At 48.3% G+C, this 21,162-nt stretch overlaps 1 protein-coding gene across 1 annotated transcript in view; it reads right to left on the minus strand.

The window, feature by feature from the left end:
- Positions 1-21,162, minus strand: part of ptpn5 (protein tyrosine phosphatase non-receptor type 5) — a 146,236-nt gene that overhangs the window by 99,463 nt on the left and 25,611 nt on the right. Inside the window, exon 2 of the mRNA XM_070898651.1 lies at positions 3,040-3,153. Coding sequence (XP_070754752.1) covers positions 3,040-3,153 — 114 coding nt within the window. The remainder of the gene's footprint in view (positions 1-3,039; positions 3,154-21,162) is intronic.

A 21,162-nucleotide genomic window follows, 5' to 3' on the forward strand; every position in this document is an offset into this window, starting at 1 on the left:
ACGTCCAATCCCTCTACACTTCCATCCCCCACCAGGATGGCCTGAGGGCGCTCCGCTTCTTCCTCGAGCAGAGGCCCAACCAGACCCCATCCACCACCATCCTCCTCCGTCTGGCTGAACTTGTTCTCACATTGAACAACTTCTCCTTTAACTCCACTCACTCTCTCCAAATTAAAGGTGTTGGTATGGAAACCCGCATGGGCCCTAGCTATGCCTGTCTTTTTGTGGGATATGTGGAACATTCTTTGTTCCAGACCTACTCGGGTCCCCTCCCTCACCTCTTTTTCCGGTACACTGATGACTGTATCGGTGCCGTTTCCTGCTCGCGCCCTGAACTAGAAAATTTCATTCACCCTGCATCCAATTTCCACCCTTCCCTCACCTTCACATGTTCTATCTCCGACTCTTCCCTTCCCTTCCTCGACTTCTCCATCTGCATCTCTGGGGATAGGCTTTTGACCAGCACCACTATAAGCCCACTGACTCCCACAGCTACCTGGACTTCACTTCCTCCCACCCCACTTCCTGTAATGACTCTATTCCATTCTCCCAGTTTCTCCATCACATCTGCTCTGACGATGCCACCTTTCACACCAACGCCTCTGACATATCTTCCTTTTTCCTCAGCCGAGGATTCCCCTCAGGGTAAACATGGCCCTCGACCGTGTCCATTCTATTTCCTGCATCTCTGCTCTCAACCCCTTCCCCTCCCTCTCAGTCCCCTTGTCCTCACCTTTCACCCCACCAGCCTCCACGTTCAACGGATCATCCTCCGCCATTTCTGCCACCTTTGGCGTGATCCCACCACCAATCACATCTTTCCCTCCCCTCCCCTCTCAGCGTTCCGAAGGGATCGCTCCCTCCGTGACACCCTGCTCCATTCCGCAATCACCCCTCCCCTTCCCACGGCACCTTCCCGTACAAGCGCAGGAGATGCAACACCTGCCCTTTTACCCCTCCCTTCCCACTGTCCAGGGCCCCAAATACTCCTTCCAGGTGAAACAGCGATTTACTTTTACTTCTTTCAATTTAGTATACTATATACTGTATTCACGATGAGGTCTCCTCTACATTGGGGAGACCAAGTGTAGATTGGGTGACCGCTTTACGGAACACCTCCGTTCAGTCCGTAAGCATGACCCGAGCTTCCGGTCGCCTGTCACTTTAATTTTCCACTGCACTCCCACTCTGACCTCTCCTTCCTCGGCCTCCTACACTGTTCCAATGAAGCTCAACGCAAGCTCGAGCAACAGCACCTCATCTTTCGTTTAGGCACTTGACAGCCTTCTGGACTCAACATCGAGTTCAACAATTTCAGACATTAATCTCTGCCTATATTTTGCTCTGGTGTATTTTTTTCTCTCTCACGGGGCTCAAGTTTCGGCCTGAGTTGCTCCTATTTTTTTTGGAGCAACTAGATTAGAATGGAGCATCTAAGAAATTGCAATTCTCGGCATTTAGTTTGCTCCAATTCTAGTGAGTTAGAATAGTTTCATTTTAGAACAGTTTTTTTCCAAAAGGGGTCATTACCAGCCACTTACGCCTGTTTTGCAAGTTTAAGCAGTGAAAACTTACTCCAAACTAACTTAGAATGGGGTAAGTGTAGAGTTTTGTACGCTCAGAAAAACCTTGCCTACACTTATAAATCAGGCGTAGGGAATGAGAGATGGCGGGGGGGGGGGGGGCGGGGGAAGGGAAGTTAGAGGGAAGTTAGGGGATTTTACAAAGCATTAAACACTTCACTTTTACAAATAAAGAGCCATCATCAATAATAAATGATAAATAAATCAATAAATCAACCAATAAATCAATCTAAATAAATAAATAAATAAAATAATAAAAGATCAATCAATAAATAAAAAATGTAAAGTTTCTACTCACCTACTGCAGCACCGGAAACCCTCCAACAGCCGGCTGCGACAAGCCCCCCCCCAGGAGATGCCGGGCGGGCGGGCTCCGCCGACGACGAGAACTTCGACGACTTCGGGCAGGGCCCGCCCCCAGCAGATGCCAGGCCGCCGCCCAGGACTTCGGGTGGGCCCCGCCACCGACGAGGACTTCGGGCGGGGCCTGCCCCCAGGAGATGCCGGGCGGGCCGCCGCAGAAGAGGTAAAGGCTGTCAGGCCACTTGGCCCGGGATAGGGGGGGCGATGTCCCTTCGGCCAGGGATGGGGTCGTCGTCCGGAGACAGGACGCGCTGGGAGGGCCGGGAGCTACTGCACCCGCGTGCAGCTGCCGGCACTGTTTTTGGCGCAGGGCTGTAGCTCCGCCCCCAGCAGCTCCTCCTGCGCCGCGCCAAGCTGGAAACGGGCCTACAGATATCGGAGAATCGCGAGGTAAGTATTCGGCGCAATTTCTGTTCTACAAATTAGGCGGGCCTCTCCGATGTGCGCCCTTCTAGCGGGGGTCCGAAACATTAGCCCTTTGTTTCCCATAGCAGCTGATAATTATCCTGCCATTCACACCCGATCTAAACTAACCGTTTTCTAACTTGTGCCATTACCGGCTCAAGTCGGCCCATCATCCCTTTTCTCTCTCTAATCTCTCCTGCCTTCCACACTATCACAGACCTTCCCTTTTGTTCTCTCCTCCCCTCCCCCCTTTCAATGCTGGTTAAGAATTTGTTCATTTCGAACATTCGCCAGTTCTGACGAAGGGTTGGCGACCTGAAACGTTAACTCTCTTTCTCTCTCCACAGATGCTGCCTGATACGCTGAGATTTCCAGCATTTTCTGTTTTTATTATAGGTCGTCTAGTATCCACTCTCAGAGGCGACGACTTACTGAAGTTTCAAATTGTTACACGTACAAAAACAAACTACTGCAATATCCAGGAAGTTGGAGAACCCTGCACATCTCAGTACGTACAATAGGCTGTACTTTGTGTCCAATATATTTTGTGCAGTGTGTGTAATTAATAAGAAGGACAAGTCAGGCTCAAACCATAATGCCATGTTATTCAGATAGCTTCTACATTTACAGCATCCATCACTACAAAGCTTGTACCGTCTGCTAACCACTGTGGTGACAGTTCTCTTACCTCTGTATCTGGGAAAGCAAGTGTAGGCATCAGCAGGTATTGCAAGAAACTGAGGACTTTCTGTCCAGCGGCAACCACTCCATAACCCTGACACAGATATCCAACCCAGAGGACCTATAGCACAATCAGAAAAACAATCACAGGCTCTCTATATAGGGTAATGGTGGTCGTGTCTAATACAGAATCAAAGTGTATACAAATCATTCAAAGGACAGGAAAATGACAACAGAAACCAAAAAAACACATTCAAATTAACTTGGTGAGTTTGTGTAGTCACGACATAGCCCATCAATTTTTTAATGTTCCAATAAACTTACCCTAATTGGTATTAAATTGGCATTTTACTTTGATAGGTTATAGTATGCCCGGTGTGGAAAATGGAAACATGTCACACTGGTGCAGAAGGGAGCATTCTTCTGAGTTTGGGTCTGAGGCAGAGTAGAGGAAGCTTCACTCTGTCTCATCAAGCATTCTAAGGCAGGTACAGCAGAAATAAGGTGGCGAAGAGGCTCCTTCTACACTTCCCCATCAAGCATTCCTAACACAGGTATAGCACCATATAGATGCAGTGTAGAGAGGGCTCTGCATTTAACAGGTATTGTATCTGCTCAGGAAGTGCCTGACGCTGATGCCGGGTATTCCTTTCACCAGCAATGAAATCTCTCAACTTGGTGAATGATCAAAAGAGAAGGCCATACAATTGTTTTGTAAGGAACAATTGATTCATGTTTAATTGCTAGGTTAGGAAGCTAACTCCAGCCAATTCATGAAAAACTGACTAATTTAAAGCTTTCAAATGCAAATTGACTCAGTTCAGCAGGATAGGGGTATGGGGCAGGAGAAGGTCAGACATGCTCAGATCTAGGAACTAGATGGTGGGGAAGCCAGACGAAACAGTTAGCTGGATAGGGTGAGCGGCCTTTTCTGATTGTGGCATTGCTGTTATTGTTATGGAATGGTTTTATTCAATGATGTGAATCAGTTTCCCCTGAAGGCCCAGTAGATAAGTGTACAGTCTCATGTATTACTGAGCCACACAGATCAGGAATGGCCGAGGATTATACTTAATTAATTGATCTGCTCTTGTAACAGAGATATTTTAATTTGCAATTCTCTGGTGAGCAATGTTACATAACTCAAGAGTATGGTTTCGCTAATTACTACACAGCGTGATCAGCAGTGTCGATTAAGATTGCAAACTGTTTATCAGGATTCCCATCTGCCTATTGGTGGAATCTCTCAACTCAGAGACTTCCACATCTGCAATTTTTCGTTGCGTGGTTGTGCAGCGAGAGTAACTTTGATCAGCATATCGCTCTGTTGCAATGACAGTAACTACTCAGTAATCAAACATCTGTTCCATTCACAGTCCTTAGTGGTTAGTTCACAAGATTTTCTTTTCACCCCTTTAGGCTACGCATGCAGAGAGCTAATGTCCAGAGGGCCTGCTCTGATTCCACAGAGTAATATTTAATTAACACCTTGTCTGAAAATCTTGTGGCATAAGAATAAAGCTGATCTGGAGAAATTACTCAACAACCCATGAGAAGAGGCTCTCACCCAGCATTCCCTCTAATTTTTGTGTTCGTGCGCAGTCCCTTTAAATTTGCTCTGTCATCATCATCAAAGGCAGTCCCTCAAACAGGGGTGACTTGCTTCCACAGGAGTTCACAGATGTTTCAATGAAGGACCCGATGTTCCAGTCCTGAACTCCAGTTGAGGGGGTGGAAGATGCCTGTGCGTGGCTGCATGCACGATATCCCTTCCAGTGGCAGCAGCTGGTGAGTGGCCTGCATGGCAGCTTGCAATTAATGCATGGCCGCATGGAGGCGCTCCTTAGGGGGAACATTGCTCTCACCATTACCAGCACCTCTCTCGACCCCTCCACTCTCTCTGATTTGTCAGACTGCTTGTCCAGCTTCCAGTACTGGGTGAGCAGAAATTTCCTTCAATTAAATATTGGGAGGACTGAAGTCATTGGGCTGGATTTTCGGCTCATTTGCGCCTCAGTTAGCACCCCGGCGGGGCGTTAAATGCTGTTTTTGGGTGTTATGCCGGATGTCCCGGATTTACCGCCCGGGCAAAAGATTCAGCTATTGGTTTGCACCAGCCCAAAAACTTAACGCCCCGCCCTCCGTTTTTAGTGTGATAATGACGTCAATCATCGTGCAACACTGCGCTAGCGCTCCGGATGGAACATTCGGCACTTACGCCTCATTTAATGCCCGCCCCAGGAAACGCCTGAAGAAACCAGGCCGTCCCAGGGTGCAGCAGGTGGTATTGGCAGCGTATTTAATGGAGGGATGAGGATCCTACATCACAGGTCACATTGACTGCAACGGTTGTACACATAACGCCGCGTGAAGCTCCGACTTACAAGAAACGGCACTTTTATCTGCCATTACAGTGCTCTTACAACTTCAGTGAGAGAAGTTAATGGGGGCATTACTAGTTCACCAGCGTATCATGCTCCATGCTATTGCCAGGCGGTGTCAAGCTAGAGGAAGGACTCTTGGTCATGTTGGCCCACGGATGAGGAGGGGCTGAAGATGTCCGGGGAGGAGGGTTTACCCCCACGGGTTTACAGGCACCAACGCACAGACCTCCAGCTCTCTGAGGAGCAGTGTGTGAGAAGGCTGCGCTTCCGAAAGGAAGTGCTGACAGAGATATGCCGTCTCCTACAGGCAGACCAATGCCTGGCCTGCTCTGGAAGCAGCCTTCAATACTCCCCTCACCAGTTTCCCAATTCATTGTGGTGTGCTACAGTTTGGCCATCATGAGGGGCCAGGCATTGCCCCTGGGGATTGCAAGCCCACCTCAGGAGGAGGAGGACGATAAAGAGGAGTCTGGCGAGGCCCCCATTGGATAGTCCCCATCCACGGGGGAGGCAGCATGGATATGCTGCCCGACCAAGAGTCACACGTCGCCTGCTCGTAATGGACCGGCTCCTAAATGGAGGAAACTGAGGGCTGGAGCTAATACTGGACACGCTGTGTGCCCCATAAAGGCACATCTCCGGTGAGCGTGGGAATGATGCACAGGACACCAATGGCAAACGATGATTCATATACTGTATTGCAACAAAGTCACAAAAACTCCCCCCACCAAAGTAAAACCTTACAATATACAACGTTATGTTGCAAGGCACCAAACAACAATTAAACTTCTTCACCGCTGCAAGTTTCAGCTCAGGTTCACAAACTCCGTTGTGTAATGCCTGACTTAACGCTAACACTCCTCCAACTTACATTTTTGCCGAAACTTGCAGTCGGAGGCGCAAACTATTGTCAGGCGCTATCTTTAACACCCCGCCGCAGTTAACGCCTCGAAATCCCAAAAGCCCAAAATCTAGCCCATTGTCTCTAGTCCTCGCCACAAACTCCGTTACTAAGCCACTCCATCCCTCTCCCTGGCAACTGTCTGAGGCTAAACCAGATCGTTCGCAACCTTGGTGTCATATTTTGTATTGCAATGAGCTTCTGATCACATCGCACTTCATCACCAAGACTACCTACCTCCATATCCATAACATCCCCCGACTCTGCACCACCTCAGCTCACCTGCTGCTGAAACCCTCATCCATGCCATTGTTACCTCTAGACTTGTTGTTCTCAAGGCTGGCCTCCCATCTTCCACCCTACATAAACTTGAGCTCATCCAAACCTCTGCTGCCTGTATCCTAACTCGCACCAATCCCGTTCTCCCATCACCCCTGTGCTCATTGACCGTGTCCTAACTCGCACCAATCCCGTTCTCCCATCACCCCTGTGCTCATTGACCATGTCCTAACTTGCACCAATCCCGTTCTCCCATCACCCCTGTGCTCGCTGACTGTGTCCTAACTCACACCAAGTCCCGTTCTCCCATCACCCCTGTGCTCGTTGACCTATATTGGATCCTGGTCCGGCAATGCCACAATTGTCAAATTCTCACCCTTGTTTTCAAATCCCTCCATGGCCTCACCCCTCCCTAACTGTAACCTCCTCCTGCCCTACAAGCCTTTGAGATCTCTCCACTCCTCCAATTTTGGCCTCTTGCACATCCATGATTTTAATCATTCCACCATTGGCAGCTATGCCTTCAGCGGCCTGGGTCCTAAGCTCTGGAATTCCTTCCCTAAAGCTCTCCACCACTACCTCTCCCTCCTTTAATAAGCTCCTTAAAACCTGCCTCGTTGACCAAGCTTAAGATAATCCTTTTTGAGGTACCATGGAACGGCTTACTATGTTGCCAGCACAATATAAGTTTTTGTTAGATGGGCTCTGGAAAATCTCAACAATAAATTTAGCTTCCATGATACTGCTCTGGAATCCACCTGCCTACGTTATGTGGAAGGTTTTAGAGCACAGCAAAGAAGCAATTGCACAAGCATAAAAATCTGCAATAAACTAATGGGAGACCTGTAAGGGTGAGCTGATGAGCAAGGTTCTCTATCAGTTCTATTTTCGGTGTATGGTCCTTTTAACTGGCTGTGTGCCCTTCAAATTTTCTACCATATAAAAGCCGGTGAACCACCTGCGCAGGACCTCCAGACCGCGGCATAGCGGGAACATTGTTAATGAGGGCTGCCACCTGTATAATAAGTGCAACATTAGATTCCATTTTAACGGAGTATTGTGTGAGAGACGATGTCCTACATTGGAATAAATACATACTTGACAGGGTTGCTTTCATGGCTTAGCTGGTTAAGGCAGTGGTAGCTGAGTGATACAGACCACAAAGTCCAGCTACAATTCATATTCAATTGTTCTGTTCTATTCACCACCCCTCAGATAATGGAGCAGTCCATGCCACCACCCCTCAGATAATGGAGCAGTCCATGCCACCACTCCTCAGATAATGGAGCAGTCCGTGCCACCACCCCTCAGATAATGAAGCAGTCCATGCCACCACTTCTCAGATAATGGAGCAGTCCATGCCACCACTTCTCAGATAATGGAGCAGTCCATGCCACCACTTCTCAGATAATGGAGCAGTCCGTGCCACCACCCCTCAGATAATGGAGCAGTCCGTGCCACCACCCCTCAGATAATGAAGCAGTCCATGCCACCACTCCTCAGATAATGGAGCAGTCCGTGCCGCATGCAGCAAGACCCGGCGACATCCAGGCTTGGGCTGATAAGTGGCAAGTAGCATTCGCGCCACACAAGAGAGAGTCTAACAACAACAACAAATGACATGCTTTGTGACTGTGACAAAGGTAAACTATCCCTCCTCGTCCTTCATGACGTCTGCAGCCTTTGACACAGTTGACCACTCCATCCTCCACAAACGCCTCTCCACCACCGTCCAGCTGGGTGGGACTGCACTCCCCTGGTTCCATTCTTATTCATCTAATCGTAGCCAGAGAATCACCTGCAACGGCTTCTCTTCCCGCCCCCGCATCGTTACCTCTGGTGTCCCCCAAGGATCTATGCTTGGGCCCCTCCTATTTCTCATCTACATGTTGCCCCTTGGCGATATCATCTGAAAACACAGCGTCAGTTTCCACATGTACGCTGCTGACACCCGGTTCTATCTCACTACGACTTCTCTCGACCCTTCCACGGTCTCTAAATTGTCAGACTGTTGTCCGACATCCAGTTTTGGATGTGTGATGTATGTAGCACTCAAATCACTGACTCCACACAGTCTGGTGTTGTAGTAACTGCTGTGACCTTAGTCCTTGATTGTGTAACTCCAGAGTGCCCCTCAGGTGTGGTGGGCAGCCTTTTATACTCTGCCTTGCAGGTACTTTCGGGTCTCCCACCACAGTGCCCCTTGTGGCGCATCATTGTAACTATACATTTAATGTACCTGGACAATACATAACATCTCACTCCCCCCCACCAGTTCCAAAAGCACATTGCCGGTAACCTCGGCCTTGTTCGTCCTGGTTGATTTGTTAGTGTGAGTCCATGACCATCCACTTCCCTCTTACTCCCCCATGTAGAGATTATGCTTGCGATCTGGTGCAAGCATGTGGTATTAGCAGCCCTGACATGGGTGATGAAGTACACAAACATAATCTCCAATAGAAAGCAGGTACACATGGACAGTACATTTGTATGATACATATAGATGCGTTGAAGAGTTATATCAAAAGGTTGCAGGTACACTGAACAGTTATTAAATCCCAGCTCCACTGGGTGAGGTATGGTGACGGCATACTGCCCCTTTTAGCCCGAGGTAATGGGCTGTGCTGAGACAGGGTATCGCAACTAGTGCGTTGCCTCTGTTCTCAGAAAATAGTTGCCTTTGCGGCTTGTCTGCAGCCGCTGAACCATTGCATGAATCACATAAAATCGGAAATTGCATTAATCCATTAGTCATGTTAGTCACAGATCCATTAACCCTTTTAACTGTGCATTGTGATATTAACTCTTTCACCAATCATATCAATCATTTTAATCACAGTAATCATTTTAGCATCAAAATATTAACTTGTCATAAATCACGTCATCATACAAATCACAGTAATCATTTTGACTCACTCTTGCCCTTACAAAAGTCTCTTTGTGGGGACCGCCAACAATGTAAGGCCCCTTTAAGACTCCCGGGTACATTTCCCTTTTAAGACGTCATTTTGTTTTTCCCACGAGGTTTCTACTGGGCGCCGCCATTTTAGGTGCTCTGCTGGTGCCTGGTCTTCCTCTCTCTGCAGAACTCTGCTGCCACGAGGCTCGCCGCCATCTTGAACTTGCTGTGCTGCTGCCTGCTCTCCCTCTCTCTCTCTCTCTCTCTCTCTCGAGCCGCCACACTCTGAACGCACCCGGGAGCCGCAACGCACCGGCCCCCGCACCGCCGCATCCTCCGGAGCACCCCACGCAGCTGACCTTTTTGCCCGGAAGCCGCCACACACACACACACACACCTCCTCCGGAGCCGACCTCCTCACTGCCGCAGCCGATCCTGGACGAGCCCCGCTCCTCAGACCACGTCGCCGAGCGAGTCCCGCTCCCGAGACTGCCGATTCACCGCTCCTCCCGCTGCAAGCCCCGCGAACGGCCGCCTCTGCCTGCGGGCCGACAGTGTCTGCTGGAACAGCCCGTCGAAGCCCTTCTCTCTTCTCCAGCTCGGTCGGCGCTGCTGCTGGTCCCAACGCCTCTTTCTCACTCTCAGACTCTGCGGGGGAGAGTCGACGGCCGCCGCTGCTCTGCCCAACCCCACACACGCTTCCTTCGCTGCCATCCGATCCGCAGGTGGAGGCCTGCTCTGCCTGTGAACACGGGGGACAGCGGTGTGTGGAGGAATGAAGTCTTCCCAGCTCCCACGGACCTTCCCCATCCATCTCCTGCCGAGTAGCGTCGGCCCATCGCCTGCATTGATCCACAAAGGTAAACCGTGTGTCTCGCCCCCGTGAGATACCTGCACATCCGCTCTGCCAAGAACAGGTATCAGTTCCTTGGTGTAGGTGCGCAGCTCCGTGACTGGGACCAGCTTGGGACGTGCAGCTGGGTTGATCCACAGTTTATCAAAAGTTTCCTGACTCATCAGCAACTGACCCGACCCCGTGTCCACTTCCATACTCACTGGGACTCCGTTAATCTTGACTTCCATAATCACTGGGGCCGAATCATCGGTACACGTATACAGTCCAAACGCATCATCTTCTTCTACCTGGAGCTGGGATGCCCGTCGAGCCAAACCGCAATGCTCCTCGCTGGATAGCAGATCATCTACCATCTCCTCAGCCACACGGTGAGTCGTGTTTCTTTTGCACATACGCTGAAGGTGGCCTTTGTGTGGCAGGTTTTGCACGTATACTCCGCAAACCTGCACCGGTGAGCCCCATGGCTTCCTCCGCAGCGTCAGCATGGTGCTACTCGATTAGCCCCCCTCAGCGGACTCTGAGTTCCAGGACCCTGAGGTCCATGCTCTCTGCCCTGGGCAGAGCCACGTTCTGCAGTTTTGTCCATGACGGGCGCTATCCTGTGTGTAAAGTCCTTACCAAATACCACAAATCCACACGAGGCACATTCTATGGACAAGGTCACTCCATGACCTGAACCTTTATTCACAGGACCAAGAAGTGATGACCCTGCGTGGGACCTGCCTTTATATACCTGGATGACCAGGTGAGGAGTGTCTCCCACAAGTTCACCCCCTGTGGTCAAGGTGTGCATTTCTTACGTATATACAGTATTGCAGTATTGTTACATAAAGGTTACATACATGACATCACCTCCCCCTCAACATCTTATTGGGTTCATAGGTTAAGTCTCTCGGGTGGTCTGTGCTCTCTCCTGGAGCGCCACAGTTGGGGCTCTGGTTGTTGAGCCTTGGTATGCGTGTCTGTCACTTGTGGTAATTCCGGCTTGTCCGGGCTGACCGCAGGGACTGTGCATGCTGCTGAATGTTCTTGTTACTCGTTCACTGGCGGTGATGTGAATACCATCTCATGATCTTCCTCAGGTTCCTCAGTGTCCATGCTGAACCTTTTTTTTACTTGGTCCAGATGCTTGCAGCATATCTGCCCATTGTTAAGTTTAACCACTATGACCCTATTCCCCTCTTTGTCTATTACAGTACCCTCAAGCCATTTGGGCCCCAAAGCGTGATTGAGAACAAATACGGGGTCATCAATGACTATACATCTCCCCGTCATGGTACTCATTTTGGGACTGGCGCTTGCCCTCAACAATGTCGGACAGGACTGGATGAATGAGGCACAGCCGAGTTTTGAGTGTTCGTTTCATGAGTAGCTCCGTGGGCGGGATCCCCGTGAGCGAGTGCAGTCGAGACCTATAGGCCAGCAGGAGGCACGATAGGCGGCATTGTAGGGAGGGTCCTTGAATCCGGAGCATGCCTTGTTTTATGATTTGGACCGAACGTTCCGCCTGGCCATTGGAGACCGGCTTGAACGGTGCTGTCCTTACATGGTTAATGCCATTACCCGACATGAACTCCCGGAATTCGTAGCTTGTGAAACATGGGCCATTATCACTAACAAGGATGTCCGGCAAGCCGTGGGTCGCAAAGACCGCGCGCAGACTCTCCACAGTGGTGGATGTCGTGCATGAATTCAAAATGATGCACTCGATCCATTTTGAGTACGCATCAACCACAATGAGAAACATTTTTCCCATGAACGGGCCCATGTAGTCTACGTGAATACGTGACCACGGCCTAGTGGGCCAGGGCCACGGGCTGAGTGGGGCCTCCCTGGGGGCATTACACAGCTGGGCACACATCGTGCACCTGCGAACACAGTGTTCCACGTCTGAGTCAATTCCCGGCGACCACACATGTGACCGGGCAATGGCCTTCATCAGCACGATGCCTGGGTACTCGCTGTGGAGTTTCCTGATGAATGCTTCCCTGTCCCTCTGGGGCATGACTACCCGGCTGCCCCATAGTAGGCAGTCGGCTTGGATGGAGAGCTCATCCATCCGTCTGTGAAACAGTCTGACCTCCTCAGGGCATGCTCCGTGTGCGGGCGCCCAATCCCCAGTCAGGACACATTTCTTAATCAGGGATAGGAGGGGATCTCTGTTTGTCCAGATTTTGATCTGGCGGGCTGTGATGGGGGAGCCTGTGCCACCAAAGGCATCGATAGCCATGACCATCTCAGCGCTTTGCTCCGTTGCCCCCTCAGTGGTGACCAGTGGAAGTCTGCTGAGCGCGTCAGCGCAATTTTCAGTGCCAGGCGGGTGCCGGATGGTGTAGTCATACGCAGCCAGCGTGAGAGCCCATCGCTGTATACGAGCTGACGCATTGGCATTGACAGCCTTGCTGTCTGACAGCAGGGATGTTAACGGCTTGTGGTCCGTTTCTAATTCAAACCTCCTGCCAAAAAGGTACTGATGCATCTTTTTCACCCCATAGACACATGCGAGCGCCTCCTTCTCAACCATCCCATATCCCCTTTCAGCTTGAGAGAGCGACCTGGAGGCATAAGCCACAGGTTGGAGTTGGCCCTCAGCATTACTCTGCTGCAACACGCACCCAACCCCATAGGATGATGCATCACATGTCAGAACCAATTTCTTACAGGGGTTGTACAGGGTCAACAACTTACTTGAACAAAGTAGGTTCCATGCCCGATTGAAAGCCCGTTCCTGACAGTCCCCGCAAAACCAATCGCATCCCTTATGCAGGAGCACGTGTAGCGGCTCCAACAATGTGCTTAAGTTCGGCAGAAAGTTCCCGAAATAGTTCAAGAGTCCCAGAAATGAACGCAACTCCGATGTGTTGCAGGACCTGGGTGCTCGTCGAATCGCCTCTGTTTTGGATTTGGTAGGCCGAATCCCATCTGCAGCAACCCTCCTGCCCAGAAACTCAACCTCGGGAGCCAAAAACACACACTGAGACTTATTGAGTCGCAAGCCTACCCGGTCCAGTCGGCGTAGCACCTCCTCCAGGTTGTGGAGGTGTTCCTCTGTGTCACGACCGGTGATGAGGATGTCGTCCTGAAATACGATTGTTCCAGGAATGGATTTGAGCAGGCTTTCCATGTTTATTTGAAAAATCGCAGCCGCTGATCGCATGCCAAACGGACACCTGTTGTAAACAAATAGTCCCTTGTGCGTGGTGATGGTGGTCAGTAGTTTAGATTCGTCGGGTCCAATTAAATATTGTGAAGACCGAAGCCATTGTTTTCGGTCCCCGCCACAAACTCCGTTCCCGAGCCACTGACTCCATCCCTCTCCCCAACTTCTGTCTGAGGCTGAACCAGACTGTTTGTAACCTTGATGTCATATTTGACTCTGAAATGAGCTCTCGACCACATATCCACAGCATAAGTAAAACCGCCTATTTCCACCTCCGTAACATCGCCTGTCTCCACCCTTCCCTCAGCTCATCTGCTGCTGAAACCCTCATCCATGCATTTGTTACCAACACATCCCTGACTGGACTCCCACATTCTACTCTATGTAAACTTCAGGTGGTCCAAAACTCGGCTGTACGTGTCCTAACTCGCACCAAGTCTCGCTCACCCATCACCCCTGGGCTCGCTAACCGACATTGGCTCCAGGTTAAGGAATGGTTTGATTTCAAAATTCTCATCCTTGTTTTCAAATCCCTCCATGGCCTCGCTCCTCCCTATCTCTGTAATCTCCTCCACCCCACAACCCCCCGAGATGTCTGCGCTCTTCTAATTCTGCCTTCTTGAGCATCCCTGATTATAATCGCTCAACCATTGGTGTCCGTGCATTCTGTTGCCTCGGCCCCAAGCTCAGGATCTCCCTGCCTAACCTCTCCGCCTCTCTACCTCTCTTTCCTCCTTTAAGACGCTCCTTGAAACCTCCCTCTTTGAACACCTTTTCGTCACCTGCCCTAATTTCTCCTTATGTGGCTCGATGTCAAATTTTTGTTTCATAAAACTCCTGTGTAGCGGCTTGGAATGATTTACTACATTAAAGGTGCTATATTTAGAAACAGAGAAACATAGAAAATAGGTGCAGAAGTAGGCCATTCGGCCCTTCGAGCCTGCACCACCATTCAATAAGATCATGGCTGATCATTCCCTCAGTATCCCTTTCCTGCTTTCTCTCCATATCCCTTGATCCCTTTAGCCGTAAAGGCCATATCTAACTCCCTCTTGAATATATCCAATGAACTGGCATCAACAACTCTCTGTGGCAGGGAATTCCACAGGTTAACAACTCTCTGAGTGAAGAAGTTTCTCCTCATCTCAGTCCTGCAATCCCGGGAATCAGTCTGGTGAACCTTCGCCGCACGCCCTCAATAGCAAGAACGTCCTTCCTCAGATTAGGTGACCAAAATATTCCAGGTGAGGCCTCACCAAGGCCCTGTACAACTGCAGTAAGACCGCCCTGCTCCTATACTCAAATCCCCTTGCTATGAAGGCCAACATATCATTTGCCTTCTTCACTGCATGCTGTACCTGCATGCCAACCTTCAATGACTGATGTACCATGACACCCAGGTCTCGTTGCACCACCCCTTTTCCTAATCTGCCGCCATTCAGATAATATTCTGCCTATGCGTTTTTGCCACCAAAGTGGATAACCTCACATTTATCCACATTATACTGCATCTGCCAGGCGTTTGCCCACTCACCTAACCTATCCAAGTCACTCTGCAGCCTCATAGCATCCTCTTAGCAGCTCACACTGCCATCCAACATAGTGCCAAATTTGGAGATACTACATTTAATCCCCTCGTCGAAATCATTAATGTACAGTGTAAACAGCTGGGGCCCCAGCACAGAATCTTGCGGTACCCCACGAGTCACTGCCTGCCATTCTGAAAAGTACCCATTTACTCCTACTCTTTGCTTCCTGTCTGCCAACCAGTTCTCAATCCACGTCAGCACACTACCCCCAATCCCATGTGCTTTAACTTTGCACATTAATCTCTTGTGTGGGACCTTGTCGAAAGCCTTCTGAAAGTCCAAATGCACCACATCAACTGGTTCTTCCTTGTCCACTCTACTGGAAACATCCTCAAAAAATTCCAGAAGATTTGTCAAGCATTATTTCCTTTTCACAAATCCATGCTGACTTGGACCTATCATGTCACCTCTTTCCAAATGTGCTGCTATGACATCCTTAATAATTGATTCCATCATTTTACCCACTATCGATGTCAGGCTGACCGGTCTATAATTCCCTGTTTTCTCTCTCCCTCCTTTTTTAAAAAGTGGGGTGACATTGGCTACCCTCCACTCCATAGGAACTGATCCAGAGTCTATGGACTGTTGGAAAATGACTGTCAATGCATCCGCTATTTCCAAGGCCACCTCCTTAAGTACTCTGGGATGCAATCCATCAGGCTCTGGGGATTTATTGGCCATCAATCCCATCAATTTCCCCAACACAATTTCCCAACTCATAAGGATTTCCCTCAGTTCCTCCTTCTTACTAGACCCTCTGACCTCTTTTATATCCGGAAGGTTGTTTGTGTCCTCCTTAGTGAATACCGAACCATAGTACTTGTTCAATTGGTCTGCCATTTCTTTGTTCCCAGTTATGACTTCCCCTGATTCTGACTGCAGGGGACCTACGTTTGTCTTTACTAACCTTTTTCTCTTTACATACCTATAGAAACTTTTGCAGTCTGTCTTAATGTTCCCTGCAAGCTTCCTCTCATACTTTATTTTCCCTGTCCTAATCAAACCCTTTGTCCTCCTCTGCTGAGTTCTAAATTTCTCCAAGTCCCCAGGTTCGCTGCTATTTCTGGCTGATTTGTATGCCACTTCCTTGTCTTTAATACTATCCCTGATTTCCCTTGATAGCCACGGTTGAGCCACCTTCCCTTTTTTTTTACGCCAGACAGGGATGTACAATTGTTGCAGTTCATCCATGCGGTCTCTAAATGTTTGCCATTGCCCATCCACTGTCAACCCCTAAAATATCATTCACCAATCTATCCTAGCCAATCCACACCTCATACCTTCAAAGTTACCCTTCTTTAAGTTCTGGACCATGGTTTCTGAATTAACTGTTTCATTCTCCATCCTAATGTAGAATTCCACCATATTATGGTCACTCTTCCCCAAGGGGCCTCGCACAACGAGATTGCTAACTAATCCTCTCTCATTACACAACACCCAGTCGAAGATGGCCTCCCCCCTAGTTGGTTCCTCGACATATTGGTCGAGAAAACCATCCCTTATGCACTCCAGGAAATCCTCCTCCACCGTATTGCTTCCAGTTTGGTTATCCCAATCTACATGCATATTAAAGTCACCATTGATAACTGCTGCACCTTTATTGCATGCACCCCTAATTTCCTGTTTGATGCCCTCCCCAACATCACTACTACTGTTTGGAGGTCTGTACACAACTCCCACTAACGCTTTTTGCCCTTCGGTGTTCTGCAGCTCTACCCATATAGATTCCACATCATCCAAGCTAATGTCCTTCCTAATTATTGCATGAATAGCATCCCCCTCACGGCTCACACCGCCACCCAGCTTAGTGTCATCTGCAAACTTGGAGATATTACACTCAATTCCCTCATCTAAATCATTAATGTATATTGTAAATAGCTGGGGTCCCAGCATTGAGCCCTGCGACACTCCACTAGTCCTGCCTGCCATTCTGAAAAGGACCCGTTTATCCCAGGAGGTGCAACGAGACCTGGGTGTCATGGTGCATCAGTCATTGAAGGTTGGCATGCAGATACAGCAGGCGGTTAAGAAATCAAATAGCATGTTGGCCTTCATAGCGAGGGGATTTGAGTACAGGGGCAGGGAGGTGTTACTACAGTTGTACAGGGCCTTGGTGAGGCCTCACCTGGAGTATTGTGTACAGTTTTGGTCTCCTAACTTGAGGAAGGACATTCTTGCTATTGAGGGAGTGCAGCGAAGGTTCACCAGACTGATTCCCGGGATGGCGGGACTGACATATCAAGAAAGACTGGATCAAGTGGGCTTGTATTCACTGGAGTTCAGAAGAATGAGAGGGGATCTCATTGAAACGTTTAAAATTCTGACGGGTTTAGGCAGGATAGATGCAGGAAGAATGTTCCCAATGTTGGGGAAGTCCAGAACCAGGGGTCACAGTCTAAGGATAAGGGGTAAGCCATTTAGGACCAAGATGAGGAGAAACTTCTTCACCCAGAGAGTGGTGAACCTGTGGAATTCTCTACCACAGAAAGTTGTTGATGCCAATTCACTAAATATATTCAAAAAGGAGTTAGATTTAGTCCTTACTACTAGGGGGTCAAGGGGTATGGCGAGAAAGCAGGAATGGGGTACTGTAGTTGCATGTTCAGCCATAAACTCATTGAATGGCAGTGTAGGCTCGAAGGGCCGAATGGCCTACTCCTGCACCTATTTTCTATGTTTCTATGTTTCTATGTTTCCTGTCTGCCCACCAGTTCTCTATCCACGTCAGTACATTACCCCCAATACCATGAGCTTTAATTTTGCACACTAATCTCTTGTGTGGGTCCTTGTCAAAAGCCTTTTGAAAGTCCAAATACACCACATCCACTGGTTCTCCTTGTCCACTCTATTAGTTACATCCTCAAAAATTTCGAGAAGATTTGTCAAGCATGATTTCCCTTTCATAAATCCATGCTGATTTGGACTGATCCTGTCACTGCTTTCCAAATGCGCTGCTATTTCAACTTTAATAATTGATTCCAACATTTTACCTACTACCGATGTCAGGTTAACCAGTCTATAATTCCCTGTTTTCTCTCTCCCTCCTTTCTTAAAAAGTGGTGTTACATTAGTTACCCTCCAGTCCATAGGAAACGTTGTTGTTGTTGTTTTTTATTGTCTCACCTCCTGACTCCCCAAAGCCTTTCCACCATCTACAAGGCACAAGTCAGGAGTGTGATGGAACACTCTCCACTTGCCTGGATGAGTGCAGCTCCAACAACACTCAAGAAACTTGACACTCTCCAGGACAAAGCAGCCCGCTTGATTGGCACCCCATCCATCACCTTAAACATTCACTCCCTCCATCACCGGCACACCGTGGCTGCAAAGTGTACCATCTACAAGATGCACTGCAGCAACTCGCCAAGGCTTCTTCAGCAGCTCCTCCAAAACCCGTGACCTCTACCACCTAGAAGGACAAGGGCAGCAGGCGCATGGGAACACCACCACCTCCACATTTCCCTCCAAGTTACATACCATCCTGAGTTGGAAATATATCGCCGTTCCTTCATCGTCGCTGGGTTTAAATCCTGGAACTCCCTCCCTAACAGCACTGTGGGATAAAAGTTGGGCCTATGCTCATTGGAGCTTAGAAGAATGAGATGTGATCTTATTGGAAAATATAAGATTGTGAGGGGGCTTGAGTGAGTCGATGCTGAGAGGATGCTTCCCCTCGTGGGGGAATCTAGAACTAGGGAGCATAGTTTCAGAATAAGGGGTCACCCATTTAAAATGTTAATGAGGAGGAATTTCTTCTCTCAGGGGGTTGTGAATCTTTGGAATTCTCTAGCCCGGAGAGATATCGAGGCTGGGTCATTGAATATATTTAAGGTGGAGATAGATAGATTTTTGAATGGTAAGGGAGTCAAGGGTTATGGGGAGCGGGCCGGGAAACATAGAAACATAGAAAATAGGTGCAGGAGTAGGCCATTCGGCCCTTCGAGCCTGCACCACCATTCAATGAGTTCATGGCTGAACATGCAACTTCAGTACCCCATTCCTGCTTTCTCTCCAAACCCCTTGATCACTTTAGCCATAAGGGCCATATCTAACTCCCTCTTGAATATATCCAATGAACTGGTATCAACAACTCTCTGCGGCAGGGAATTCCACAGGTTAACAACTCTCTGAGTGAAGAAGTTTCTCCTCATCTCAGTCCTAAATGGCCTACCCCTTATCCTAAGACTGTGACCCCTGGTTCTGGACTTCCCCAACATCGGGAACAATCTACCCGCATCTAACCTGTCCCGTCCCGTCAGAATCTTATATGTTTCTATGAGATTCCCTCGCATTCTTCTGAACTCCAGTGAATACAAGCCCAGTCGATCCAGTCTCTCCTCATATGTCAGACCAGCCATCCCGGGAATCAGTCTGGTGAAACTTTGCTGCACTCCCTCAATAGCAAGAACATCCTTCCTCAGATTAGGTGACCACAATATTCCAGGTGAGGCTTCACTAAGGTCCTGTACAACTGCAGTAAGACATCCCTGCTCCTATACTCAAATCCCCTAGCTATGAAGGCCAACATACCATTTGCCTTCTTCATCGCCTGCTGTACCTGCATGCCAACTTTCAATGACTGATGTACCATGACACCCAGGTCTCGTTCCACCTCCCATTTTCCAAATCTGCCACCATTCAGATTGTGATATATTCACAGAGCACAGCACACACAGCTTCTTAACATGGCAGGCAGCTCTCTTGGAAGTCTCCGGAATACTGTCTGGGCTGTTTATTATTAACCCTGCACTTGCAGTACACAATATGTCCACATCCACAGTGTGGAGCTACAAACATTACAAGCTTACAGACATTACACTTCTCCCTCCTTAATAAAGAAGCCATCATAACAAACATCATACATAACTTTCATGTTTATACATAACACAGGACATAAACTTATTTTTTTCCATATTTATAAATTTTACTTTACCACTTGTTTTCTGTTTTGAAGAGGATATCTTCGCTCTCGAACTGAACCTTCCAAACATGGTGTCGAATCTAAACTCATTCGAGGCTCATCCTGAGGAACGTTTACCTCCACGGAATTTTCTTGATTTTCATTTGAACTCACTCTAACTTCAGGCTCTTTGTTTTCCTGACTCGGACTCAGACTTTCATTCTGATTCTCTCCTGGATTTGTTTCCAGTACATTGGATTTAGGATTTGCTACTGGTGTATCAAAACTATCTGATGAGTCAGAAATAATTGAATCATTCCCACCTTCAACTCCTTCGATGTCTGTAGGTAAAATATGATGAATATGAACAAACCTAAACTGTCCATTATCAAATATTTTTGCCAAATATGTGCGAGGACCACATATCTTCACCACTCTTCCTGGTAACCACTTTAACCATTTATGGTGATGGTTCTTCACTCTCACCTTCTGGTTTAATTTCATACTTCCCTCTTTTACTCTACCTCTATCATGATTCTCTTTCTGTCTTAATTGTGTCTCTTCTATGGACTGTACCAAATTTGGCTTTAACAATGAGAATCTGGTTCGTGGCTGTCATTTGAGAAACAACTCTGCTGGTGTTCTACCAGTAGTTGTATGAGGAGTATTTCGATATGTAATCAAAAAATTAGCCAATTTGTGATCCAATGACAACTGTCATTTCCTTGGATTTGGATCTAACATTTGTTTTATGAGGGCACGTTTTACAATTTGTACAGTGCGCTCTGCTGCACCATTCGAAGCAGGATGGTATGGTGGAACCTTGGTGTGTTTCACACCATTTTTGCTCGTGAATTGTAAAAATTCTTCTGAACGAAATTGTGGTCCATTATTCGAAACAATTTCTTCAGGGAGGCCAAATGAAGAAAATAATTTCCGTAAAACGTCCAATGTTTTACTTGTTGTTATTTTCCACATTGGAAACACCTCAACCCACTTCAAATGGCTATCAATCACAATGAACAATTGTTGTCCTTCTAACTCAGCAAAATCAATATGTAGCCTTTGCCAAACCCTGGAAGGCCATTTCCATGGCTGTAATGGTACTGGTGGTGGTTGCTTGCTTACCGATTGACATGTCGTACACTGACTCACGCTGTCC

The sequence above is a fragment of the Pristiophorus japonicus genome, chromosome 14 (genome assembly GCF_044704955.1).
Source record: "Pristiophorus japonicus isolate sPriJap1 chromosome 14, sPriJap1.hap1, whole genome shotgun sequence".
Taxonomy (NCBI): Eukaryota; Metazoa; Chordata; class Chondrichthyes; family Pristiophoridae; genus Pristiophorus; species Pristiophorus japonicus.